Source organism: Polyodon spathula, chromosome 8 (genome assembly GCF_017654505.1).
Source record: "Polyodon spathula isolate WHYD16114869_AA chromosome 8, ASM1765450v1, whole genome shotgun sequence".
In the NCBI taxonomy this organism is placed as follows: Eukaryota; Metazoa; Chordata; class Actinopteri; order Acipenseriformes; family Polyodontidae; genus Polyodon; species Polyodon spathula.
This window is the reverse complement of record NC_054541.1, coordinates 47,394,185-47,407,731: the sequence shown is the minus strand read 5'-3', so window position 1 is coordinate 47,407,731 and position 13,547 is coordinate 47,394,185. Positions and strand designations below refer to the sequence as shown.

At 38.7% G+C, this 13,547-nt stretch overlaps 1 protein-coding gene across 1 annotated transcript; it reads right to left on the bottom strand.

Annotated features, from left to right (window-relative positions):
* Positions 1-507: 507 nt before the first annotated feature.
* LOC121320063 (tetraspanin-8-like) lies at positions 508-10,120 on the bottom strand. Its single transcript, XM_041258219.1, has 8 exons — positions 10,008-10,120; positions 5,753-5,815; positions 5,116-5,235; positions 4,797-4,871; positions 3,659-3,754; positions 3,051-3,176; positions 2,351-2,434; positions 508-1,832 (listed from the first exon to the last, which is right to left on the bottom strand). The coding sequence occupies exons 1-8, from the start codon at positions 10,065-10,067 to the stop codon at positions 1,779-1,781; spliced, it is 678 nt and encodes a 225-aa protein (XP_041114153.1). The 5' UTR covers positions 10,068-10,120; the 3' UTR covers positions 508-1,778.
* Between the last annotated feature and the right edge of the window lie 3,427 nt (positions 10,121-13,547).

The window sequence follows — 13,547 nt, the reverse complement described above, 5'->3', positions numbered from 1 at the left end:
TGTAAATTCAGCCTATAGTTGCTTGTTGTCTGCAAGACTTATTTCCTTATTGTAACATGCACAAGTGCATAAGACGTACATACTTACAGTCTCAGTATGCTAGGGACTGTCCCGATTTCCCTGTTCCCAATGCTTGGAAACAAAATCAGCTTTACCTTGTGCACTTCAGTTTCTCTTTCATTAGCCTGTATAAAAGCGGTGGCGCATCTCAAAGATGTGACAAAATGGTACCAGTTCACAGAAACAGACCACATTTTAGTGATAAACATTGATCAGTCACCTTTCACCTCTGCTGCGTCAATGTAACTGAATGCACAGAATGTCAGAAAACAAGAGGGAGCCAATCAGACAGCAGTAGATGCTGTACTTTAGGAAGCAATGTAAGGCTGTTATAAAAGTTTACCACAATATAATAAAGCATGGTAAAGCAAAAACAAACACTGTAAAGCACACAGAGGTACGATAAAGCATATTAAAAACATAGCAAACCATGATAAATCAGTAAAATGTTTTTCAGTATTTATTTAGAGTTATACAGACAAGAAAAAAGAAAAATCCAACTAACGCAACAAATGCCTTGCACTACTGGCACAGAGTTAACACAGTTTCAATGAAGCACCAAGTTATTGATTGCCACGGCTCAAAATAATTGTACAAACCGAATGCAAACATTTCATAGGTGATTGCTTTATACAGTATTTTTGCCGCTCCTCAAAAACAAACACCAGAAGCAAAGAACCCTATCAGTGAGAAAGAATGACAGAATAGATAGTTACTAAGCAGTAAAGTCCTTATTCCAGTATAAACTGAAATAGTGGGAGAGACTTCCTGTGTGAGACAGGCATGCTTATTCCCAAGCAATAACATGAAGATTACTTTGATAAGAAATGATGTAAGTGCTTGCCAATGTTTGCTGCGCTGTCAGTACGAGGCTCTTTTTAAATAGCCTTTACAAGCTTGAGTCATAACAATAGATACCGTTCGTAGCTGGCATTATAATAGCACCACGCATACCTGGCACAGCTGTGATTACAATATTAGCGCTAACAGCATTAGGAAGACAGTAGATCACAATGACATGTATCCACTGTAAGAGTGACGTAGGAACAGATAGGCAGGTACAGCGCCTCCTAATATCATCAGATACTTATACTGTACTTATACTTGTGGGAACAGGTGGATAAGAGGTTCTCTAAATGTGACTAACAATGTACAGTAAGTGCGAGGTATGCATGTATGTATACAATAACACAACCATGCTTTATATAATCAAATCCTGATACTTTCAATAGCTTGGATCAGTGTTAACTAAACATTATCCACATTGCCTCCACTCTATAAAAGCAGTACATGTCCACAGAGAGCTCCTCATGTATGACATGTTCAGATGGTAAACCCCCCTCCCCCTCAACCAGCATACAGTAAAACATGAGCTACCTTTAATATGCAGGGGTTCAGAACATATTTGGCAATACAAATGTAAATATAAGCTATTAAAACAGCATTTAGTAAAAACTACACAATTCCCTTCATACCAGAAGTTAAAAAAAAGAAAACATTTTATCAAATATTTACCTCCACTAGTAATACACAGCCAACAAATACAGCACTTACACCATTTGGGTTAATGGCAAAGCATAAGTCGTTACTTCGTTAAAAACGTTTTTCGATTTAATTGCTTACATTAAAAAAAGCTCTGTAACCATTCGTGTTCATTTTCTGCGTGTGCGAGAAGCCAGGAGCCATTGCTGAGAATTAGAACACGGTCTTGGGTCTTCTCATTTTGTGCCGATCTGGCAGTAGAGTGACATCGAGAAACCCAAACCGAAGAGCTGAAAAAGAGACAAAAGGAGGAGTGAAGCAACAAGCGCAATGCACATTCTGCCCTGGACAGAAAGCTGAACGCAGTGAGCAAAGGGCTTGGGCTGTCCTCAGAATATCACGGCAGGTACACCCCCAATGTTCAGTGTGCTGTGGCTGTTCCATGAAAGAGGATGGCATAATTACAACAGGGAGTCTACGGCCAGCCTCGGGAGCGCATTAACAGCAGACTATCCTCTTTATATAACAAGTACAATGCATGGAAACAAAAGTATGTTTAAACTTAAATTACACAATCCAGAGAATCACTAGATCAAGCTTTGCATGTGCTTAGCATCATCTGGAACAACGCAATTCACCCCAGTCATTCTGTCGAGCGAATGAACGAATACGGGAGAGATTCCAAAATGAGAATTACAAAAATAAAAATACAAAAGGAATCACTGAGCAGCATCAAATCTGAAGAAGATATTCGATGCTAGATCTCTCAACAGTTGCAGCAGGAAAATGAACTGAAAGAAAATCATACCATGACAACTGCCAGCCCGAAGGCCACTCCGAGAATAATCCCAGCGTGTTTAGACACCATATCAGTCAGGAACTGCAGGCAAGGCTGTAAAGGACCAACACAGTTATTTCATGCCATGCCCTGGATGTGTATTAGCTAAACACACAGTATGGTCCTTATTATATCAGTTAGATTTAACCAGGACGCAGTATTAATGATGTAATAAAGGGAAAGGGGTTACAGACACGTTATTCTAAGTTGAGGCTACATCAAGACACAATGGGCCTAATTTTGAAAGTGTTTCCTCCAGTATTTAACTCTTAATTCTTTAACAGAAATAAAAAATATCCCAACAGCAGCATGTTGTAATGACTCATATTTTGCTCGTATTTCAACATGCAGGACAAACTGCAGGACACAGAATGGGTTACAGCAGCACACCAGACCATGCTGTATGCAGCGACTCACCTGCCTGGGATGACCTTTACTGCTTTTTAAAAAGCTGAATGCTTTGTAACCCTGGCAATGTATTATTCAGGGATGGAAATAAGACTCCCATTGCACAGCAGTTTGATCCATTCCTGGTTTTGCTATGAGTTTATAAGACACATCTGTGCTTGTAAAGTTGTACACTGGCGCTAATGAAGCGTGTAGTAAAACCTGGAATGAATGAAACTGCTATGCAATGCCCTGTTCTTGCTGGTATTATTTGTGTTCTGACCTGTTTGTACACGTCAGTGCCTTTATAGGACACACAGTCTGAAGCGGGATCCCCCTTGCAATTGCAGGAGGATGGAACTGCAGCTCCCCAGTCCTGGACACCACTGATCAGTCCACAGCACTTGCCCTGAAGAGAGAAAGCAAGGGTTTTGAAATACCTTTTAAAATGACCTATCTTATTCCATAAAATCATTTCACTTCAGACACATTATTGATCCCAGTGAATATATTTGACACATGTTGTCTGCTTGCCCATCTTGTTGTATCTATACAGGAACTCAATACAGGAGCATCTGAAAGGCCCAAGAAGGCAGTTTGATCCAGCAGCTAAGACAAAGTTAGCAATTCAGTAACTAACATTTTGACAAAAAGTCTTCAGAATTCTAGTTTAAATGTTTGTCATTGAATTTTATAAGTGTATTTATGAATGTATTATTAAGAAGAAGAAGAAGAAGAAGAAGAAGAAGAAGAAGAAGAAGAAGAATCTATTGTACTCCAAGAATTAGTTGCACAGTTAAGAATACAGTATATATTATTGTATAGTGCTCTGCTTATTACACCTCATAGAATCTGACACAAAGATTATGCAACAAAAAATAAATAGTTTACCTGAGTTTGCAGGTTTTCAATGTCAGTCTTGAACTCATCTGACTGTTTATCAATGGGAATGTACTTTTTAAGAGTGTCTGTAAGCATCCCTTCAGCCTGCGCAGGAAAGGAAGCAAAGCGCATGAGTGATTTTCCTTTTGTTACAGATTTTTATACTTTCATCACAAACCATCATACCACCACAAACACAGCAGCTATCAGTTACCTACATGCATGCCACTACCAGGCAAGCGTATGACGACAGTGAAATAATAAAAGATAATGAAGTGAGCGGGGTCACAGCTTGTCATGGGGTTCTGCATATAAGAAGATGTACTAACTGTTTGTTGTCCTCCGTTCCCCTGCTGAGGTAAAACAGAAATCCTAAACAGATGGAGGGCAGATAACTGTCCCTGATGATTGGCAAATGGGCACAACAGTCGAGTAAACCACTCATTCCTATTTCTTTCTTTCTGTATTTATTTATGTAACCCATCTGCCATCTCCAAGTCTCTTCACGTATGTGATCCCAACCCAATCACACACAGCCTACGAGAACATGAACAGGGACTAGCAGGGAAACCCTCCCAATTACTGTAACAGTAGGTGTTGTTATATTCCTATGTCACCCGAGCCTGACAGCGTAGTCTAGAGCAGTGTTGCCCGTACTGTACGTTTGAATGGAAACCCGTTCTTTTCATCCATATTATATTTAGGCTTGGTGGTCCTGTGTTTAAAGAAAAAGACTTGATACCAGGAGGTTCCTGGTGCAAATCCCAGTTCAGCCACTGACTCAATGTGTGTGACCCTTAGCAAGTCGCTTAACCTCCTTGTGGTCCGTCCTTCTGATCAAACGTAAAACTGAGGTCCTGTTGTAAGTGACTCTGCAGCAGCGATTATTGATGCATAGTTTACCCCCCTAGTCTCAGTAAGTCTCCTTGGATAACAGCGTCTGCTAAATGACTAATTATTACTTATAATTTTTTAATCACATATTCTGTTTTACAGGAAATCCCTTTACAAATGATATTTTCCACATTTAAAATCAAGGGGGGCTTCAACTACAAGTGCTAGTTTTCCAGCTCTGAGGAGACTCACAGCTTTCCAAACATGTTAAAAAAAAGGAATCCTCATTTTAAAGAAATGATCCATACTGTACCTTCGATCTGTACACAATCCCCAAGATTCCTGCAGCGACCAGGAGGATAAAGACGAAGAGCAAGCCAATGAAAAACTGCAGCCAGCAACAAGAAAACAGAAAGGCTGTCAGGGGGTGACATGTTTGTGTTCTTTGTACATTTTTTTGTATTATTTTTGTTTGTCAGCACCATGTTTTAAATGGGTTTCTAAAACTGATCAATGGGATGGCAGGCATATTGAAAGCACATCTGCATTCACAACCCTCCCCTTGGTTGAGGGAGGTTCACAAAAGGCATTAGAGATGAAGGTGAAGCTGATGTAAACAACACCACACGTACCAGAAGAAGCAGACACCTGCTCTCTCGGATTGCACCACAGCAGCCAAAAAATCCAAGCCCCATTATGATGGCCCCAATGGCAATCATAAGGTTGACAGCAGGGATGTCAGCTTGTACGGTCTGAGAACCAACCAAAAAAGAAGAATTAACATAGGGCTCTATCCAAAGCACTTTGAGGACTAGAATGTTCTGTAAAGGACTGCATTTTTTTAAAAAATATTCTTTTGATTAATGAAGTCAAGTTTGCAGATCACGATAGCTTTCTTTTAGAGAGGGTTAAAGATTGCTGCTTTTTAAAGCAGTACTTGTTTGTTTAGCAAAACTAAAAGACACTTGGATTAAAGAGTGTACCCTTAAAAAAGTCTACCATAGTCAAGTGCAATAACGCACAGTGAAAGCATGGTAAAGCATAGGTAAGCATTGCAAAGAAAAGGTATGGTATGGTAAACCATATTAACAAACATGGCAAAGCGCAGTTAACTATGGTAAACCTTTAGAACAGTATACCTATCACTAAGATTCATGGCTATGCCATGAGAATCATCTCAAATGTGAGAGGTGTAACAACTAATGTGGTGTGGTCACATGCTCTTGCATTCCCATAACACTAGAAAAATTGTTTTAATTATTATCTTACATGCTGGACATCTTTGCTCACATGAAGCCAAATTGAAACTCCAAGTATGAAACATCCACAGAGCTGAAAGAGTAAAAACAACAACAACACTGAATATGACATCCTGTGCAAAAAAACACACATGTTGCAATCATAATTTTATATGAAACATTAGATCACAAAATATATTTACCTACCAGATCAGCTTACTGTTACAGATACAGCTTGCAAATGAGATGATGCGATTAGATTAAACCATTTACATGTTTACACGTCAAGCAGTTTAACATATGCACCAAGTCATGCATTGATTTCTGAAGCACATATACTTGTTTCCATGCAGAACAGGCAATAAACCCCCATTCAACAAAACAATGTAATCTGCAAGCACAGGGTGCTTTGTGTCAATACTACACAGCAAAGTGTTTTTCCACAAACTGACCCTTTCCTGGGATAATTAAAAGGTCGATGGAAAGTCGTTAAATTAGATTTACAAAGTTACAATGAATGAACTCTGTGTGCTTGCTGGATTGTTGCAGTGAACTGCTTTTTGTCTGGGAGGTTTCATACTGTTCTTGTTTTGCTACACAGGGCCCCATGCAGTATGCTCAATATATACTAATATGTGTGTTCTGCACAGCATGTCTCTTTATCATTGCTTTTGCTCGGATCAGTATTCACTGAGCCTGCTAACTATTCGAGCCAAAAACATGCTTCTGAAAAGACTCCCCAAGGCTGATTCTGAGAAGGTGCAGAGGGGAAGTATATCAGTATTGCACAGGCTTTAGTGCACAGTTCTTCACCAATGAGCTTCATTGCAAAGAGCAACGCTAACTGAAACCCAGCCTTTATCTGACACATCATGCAACGTGGGAATGGGAGCAGCTTTCACGAGGCATGATTAACTACAGATAATATATATATATATATATATATATATATATATATATATATATATATATATATATAATATGTATATAATTAATATGTATAATATGTATTCTTTCCACTTCTTTAATTTATGCACGTAAAATTGTTTTCACACAGAATATAAGCCACCATTAAATCCAACAATGTAATCACCCATGCTATAAAAACTGGCTTATTGACCTCACAAGCAGGTTGCTCACATGTACAGCAAGAGTCTAATTAATGGTTTGAGCTTCACACAAGATTCTCAATGGTAAACACCATAATGATGGCCAGACTCATCATGAAACGGTAAAGCACTGCAGTGCCACTTTCATATTTTCCAATAAGTTTTTACTTTTCTCCAGGCACTCATTTTATATTGATTGGTCACTCCATTCCATTACAACCCATATCAATGTCAATCTATGCTGAAAAGGGCTTTTAAAAACAAACAATGTCACATGACCCATTAAGAGACGAAGTACGAAGTGCTAAACTCTTTAGTGTGGCAGTCGGACAAGACTTCCAGTTAAATGTGGTTCATAAACATAGAACTGTACAGAGCCTCGGACACAGTATGTGTGGGTGTGGGTATGTGTGTCTCAGGTAAGAAACATTGTGTATTGCATATTATTTAAGTGGTGATAAGCCAGGAGTTCGAGAGGAAAAATACAGTAAGTTGTAAACCTACCAACTCATACAGTATCAATAAACCTACACTACCGGTCAAAAGTTTAAGAACACCCCCATTTTTCCAGTTTTTATTGAAATTTAAGCAGTTCAAGTCCAGTGAATAACCTGAAAAGGTACAAAGGAAAGCGGTAAACTGCCAGAGGTTAAAAAAAACGTTTAGGTTACCAAAAACTGAAAAATAATGTACATTTCAGAGTTATACAAAAAGGCCTTTTTCAGGGAACAAGTAATGGGTTAACAACTTACAGCTGTTCTGCAGCAATGGAAGTAAATTAAGCCTTGAAAGTTGATGCTAACAATTCCTACAGGTGTCCCAACTTTTGTTGATTGCTTACAAAACCCTCTGTCTGTATAAAAGCAGTGTTGGAACAGACTGTGTTACTACACCCTCTTAAGCATTATGTGGACAGTATTGTACTGCAGGAAGTAGTATATTGCTATCATAATGGTGAGAAAAAGGCAATAAACAAAGGAAGACAGACAGACCATTATAACCCTTAAAAGTGTAGGTCTTTCCTTTAGAGAAATTGCAAAGAAAGCCAAGGTGTCAGTGAGTACAGTTTCCTACACCATCAAAAGGCACTTGGAAACTGGAGGAAACTCTGACAGGAAGAGGTCTGGCAGACCCAAAGCCACAACAGAATCAGGAGTTTCCGAGAGTCAACAGCTTGCGTGATAGGCGGCTCACAGGACAACAGCTTCAAGCACAGTACATTGAGACATTAAACTGCGTTTAAAAAAAAAAACTGGAAAAATTGAGGTGTTCTAAAACTTTTGACCGGTAGTGTATAGGGGTGACTTATTCACTTGTGATACGCGTGATTCTTTTTTTTTCTTCTTACCAGTACCCTGATTATTCAAGCTCCTGGCACCTGGTGGTTTCAATTATATACCCAAACAAGGCAAGTTCTGAAACCCAGGACTTGGGGCTGGGCAAGTTAATGGAAGATATGTTTCTATAAAGAACACCCAGAAGCCTTTTGTTTGCTAAGAGAGAAACATGATATTTGAAGCTTTATTGCTTTTCAATAGGGGAGGGGAGGTTCGGAGTATAGGTTTTTTATCTGTGAAGTTATCCATTAATAGTAAACAACATGCCCTGTTAGTGACACACACATGCCTTGCCTCCAATTGAGATTATTACAGGGGCTGCTACAATGACAAATACGACACAGAGACCTACAGCAGCCTGTAGTACTTCTAGGAAATGCAGATTAAAGATTGTACACCAGAACAAGGCCACTTGTCTCCCAGGATTAGCCTTTCATCGCTTAGCCATCCAGGTGTTTGTGAATATGAGTTAATAGAATACAGCAGTCCATTCCAATCATGCTCACATATCATTGTGGCTATCTCAGTGTACCTTTACAGCACTTTGTTTTCTCACTCAATCCTCTACATAAAGCAATACAATCACCCTTAGCTACGTAGTAAATCAAAATCCGATGTAACATTTATTACATAATATAGATATTTGGAAATCAATTGACTCATTCATGCTACACTTTGGTGTGAAATGTTCATTTCAGATAAGGTGTATTGGTTCTTGCATGGGCTAGATGTGGGAGTGGTAGGGTTAACAGCAAGTTGCATTTGTTCATGTTAGGCACAGATTCATATGGGGAGTGCATGACGAACAATTAAACAGTACTACTTTCCGTTGTTAACTATTACCTAGACTTTCTTTTTTATCTTTATTTTTTTTATAGAAATAACTTTTAAAGGCGAGTTCCCGTTTATTTGCAGTACAGTGCTTAATTTAAACAGTGACTAAAGCCTGGGGTATAGGTAATCTACTGGCAACAGCCTAATTGTATTGCTGTATTAGCGGTGAAAACTCTTTTTCTTCTGCCAGTAATAATTCCCAATGGGACTGCAGCCAGTAGTTTAAAAGCAAAAACAGCTGATTTAGTGCAAGTAAAACTCCTACTTGTAGTATGGTCACTGATGGAAATATCAGCTAGTTCTGCTGGTTCAGCCTATGCAGTTGGAGAACAGGGTAAGCAGGTACAAAAAAAGGAAGGTTCTTAACAATCTCTAAAGCCAGCTAACAGGGCGCACTCCTGCAGCTTGCCTGCAGCTCTCTGGGAGTTATACACCTGCTGGGTACTCAATAAGAGCACAGTCAATATTTGTTCTAATTCCCAACTCATATCTAACCATCAGCTAACCAGCATTTACCTGAATTTTCTGCTTAATTTAAAAACATATTTTGAATTAGTTACCGAATTAACAAATTAAATTTAATTAAAATATAATATATTATATATATATATATATATATATATATATATATATATATATATATATATATATATATATATATATATACACACACACACACACACACACACACACACACACACACAATTTCATTTTCAACAGTGGTTCTGTAACGTATTTTCCAAACTGATACTGATTTTTATTATTTAGTGAATGCGTCCTTCTCATAAGGAAATATCTTACTCTATATATATATATAAACTGTTACACGGGTTCTTAAAAGAATACTAGCGTGAATAGGTCGCTTGTAATTATTGTAAAACTTGCTTACAATGCATGAATGTATTCAGCAGATTCTTTCTTTTTACCAATGAATCGGTATAGGTAGTCTATTGAACCTGATACAGTAGTAATATTATTAGCCTAATAAAGTATTCCCTTGTCTTACCCAGAACAAGAAGTTGAAAAAAAACATCGAGTACTTCATGCAGCCGCTAACTCCAGCCATTTTCACAGTGTGCACGTCAAGAGCCCAGCAGGGTTCGTCCGCTTGCTTCTCTGGAAATGGTCAATGTGCTGCCAGCGTCTTGGATTTCCAGAAAACTAGGTGTGTCTCTACGGCTGAGTAGCACCCGTGACCTCTAATCCAGTTTACTAAACACATTGCGGTGGGTGTAAAATAACTACATCACAGTGAGAAACCATTCTCAAATTGTCTTTGGTGTGATTCATAACAGCAATTACAATAAATACTAACTACATGTTTAAAGCTATTTAAATTACACTTCACAAGGAAAATATTGATCGGCCATGACAAAATATTGAAGGTTTAACTATTTGCATGAAGTAATGCAATCCTATGAAGCTTCCTCTCTTAGGCTTTCTCAAACAGGAATAAACTCTGTTTGGCTGGCGCTAGTGCAAATGAAGCACTTGAAGGTGTCACTATTATTATTATTATTATTATTATTATTATACGCTAGTTAGATTAGCTCTGCTAAAGTGTAGGGTTGTAATATTCACACACACACACACACACACACACACACACACACACACACACACACACACACATTTAATTTTCTCTGTTACACTGCATTGTTCAAGACAACAGTTCAGCATATTCATCTGGGACAGCATGATCTTGTTTTATGGCATCGTGCACAATTGAATTTATTTGCTATTTACGGTATGGTCATCTTAACAATGCCGTGATGAATTTCCTGCATTATCAACGAGCACTCAGCACATCAGACTTGTCTTACAACATTATTGCTCCAGTGAAACCATCTAGCTTCTCTTGCTGGAGAAAATGGGACAGCAGCTTCTGTGCTGCAGAAAATATTCCATTATACACTCACACAAAACCATCACACATGTAGTCAGGTTAAGCTGCAGAAAATATGGCATTATGCATACACAAAAACATAACACACTTACGCCTCGAGCACTAAACAGCTGTAACGTGTTTACCACGCAATAAGCCTCTTGACCCCTACTTTGTACACCTGCTGTATTCACGAAGCGGTGAAAACTAGCCTAACGTGATAAACAATGCGTAGAAAAAGTACTGGGTAGAGTCATTTCAATATAATTAATGGTGGAAATGTATGCACACTAACTAAAAAATACCACCAGGGAGGTATTTGATATGGAAGCCTTTATTCTCTAAAGAGTGCTAACATGTTTATGTCCTGTATCGCAGAAGCAGGGACCACAGAAACATCCTATCTGCCAGTACATCCAGTCTAAATTTAGAGATCGCCCTAATATAAGTACAGGTTTAGAAAAGTTGATATTAGACTACAGAACAAGTTTTACCATGTTGTAAACCGACTGGATTTCGTTACTTGATTATTTATGAATGTAACGTTAATTTAAAACATATCGCCTGGCGAAAACAGACAATTAACACTTTGAACACAATTTAATGATACATGTAATAATACTGCTGTTTTAAATACAATTAGGATTTGCAAATAATCAAGAAGAAAGCATTACTTCATTTTAACAGTATGGATTTAATCTCTACTGTTCGGGGGGCTGGGGTAAACCGTCTAGTTTTGTTTTGTTTTGTTTGATTTGTTTTTTTTTACGCCAAATAGCCTAACTGTAGAAGAAGAGCGAGAGGGTCACGCCAAGGAGGAGATAATAGGTAGATACAGACAAGCACATAGTCGCCTTTATATGCCTTAAACTTTAAATCGATCTGTATTTTAAGCTCTTATTTGAATGTGCTCTTAATCGCTGCTGAATGTACTGTATTTTATAATGTAATATTATTTTATATGTAATACTTACTGCAGTAAGTCTCTCTGGATAAGGGGGGTCTGCTAAGGAAATAAACGAATACTTTTTTGAATAATGAAAAGTCTGCTGGTTCATTGTTGTTTTTTTGGTTACTCAAAAACTAAAAAACGAACAAGGAAAAACAAACCGCTTCCTTGTTTGTTTTCCCTAGCCTATATTCAAAAGCAGGGCGGCACTGGGTCCTGGATTCGATACCGGCCTAGGGGTCTGTCTGTGTGGAGTGTGCATGATCTCCCCGTGTCTGTATGGGTTTTCTCCGGGTACTCAGGTTTCCTCCCACAGTCCAAATAGGTGCTGTTCATCTTGATTGATCGTTCTAAATTGTCCTTTGTGTGTGTGATGCCCTGCGATGGACTGGTGTCCTGTCCATGGTGTAGTCCTGCCCTGCTCTGTATCTGCCCGGTTAGGTTAATGCGGTTAATGATAATGGATGGATGGATATATTAAAAAAAAGAACAAGTTCTTTAAAAAAAAAATGTACTCGTACAGCATTTCGTATGCTATTAGTTTTTTCTATGTACATCATGCACTAGTAAGTCAGGTTATGGATGACTGCACCTAGTATACCCTATAATAACAAACTGTAAAAACCTCTTGCAGACTACACGGCGCAGTGTCAGCTTGCAAATGAATAATTTAGCTCGCATATTATCATGATTAGATTTGTGAATAAAGCGGTCAGGGCTTCCTTTTTGCGCGCAGTATTACTTTCCCATGCCACGCAGTATTTCTGGTAACTTGCTGGCTTTTAGTGCATATCCGGACAATTCAGGGTTTGGTGCTCGGCATCACCCTACAGGTCACTTGGTAGTACAGTACTATGTTGATTGACATCTCTCGGAGCCCGTGTACCGCTTCTCCACTGGCACATCCGACCTGTGAGGGCTCTGTACGGTACGGGTACGGGCGGTTGTCCACTGGCTATTTGTCGAGCAGAGCAGGAACCAAACCGTGAAACTCCGGTCTCACAAGGCATCTGAATCTGGCTGTGAGCCGAGCCAGGGCTGGGTTAAGGATTTCCAGCATTTCGTTGCACCAGTCACTCCTGAAAGAAAAACAGCTAACATGGTGGGCAGTGAGTGTGGTGAGAAAAAAATACACCCTTGGGACGCTGAGGAAGTGCGGGCTCGAGTTTTTGGAAGATCTGGAGTCGTGCGTCAGAAATGAAAAAAGTTTAAGCATGAATTTCTGACGATTTGAAGCAAATGGATAAACCGCGGGTACAGTACTAACTCACAAAGTTAAACCAAATTTCTCATTCTTGACCTTCATTATATTAATATAATGAACACAAATGTGGAAAATAAAACAATTTTAAACATTTACAAAAATAAGTACATATAACTACGGTTTTCCTTGCGCTCACGCAGCCTCTTATGCACCCAAACCAAAAACAACTAGAAAAAAAACCAAAAACAACAAAAAAAAAACCCAAAACAATTATCCTTAAATGGGATATCTTCGGCAAATCATATCTGTGGATTATAAAGACATTCCTAAATATATTTACAAAACACAGTGATACAAGATACAGCTGTAGTAGTTGGTCTATTCATTTTTGAACACCATTTGCTTGCGCAACGTTTAGCAAACTGGGTTAATAATTCTTTCGTTGCGTGTGACGTCAGTAACACAGCTCTGCAGTGGAAAAACAACCCAGGCTCCCCTCAGCACAGCG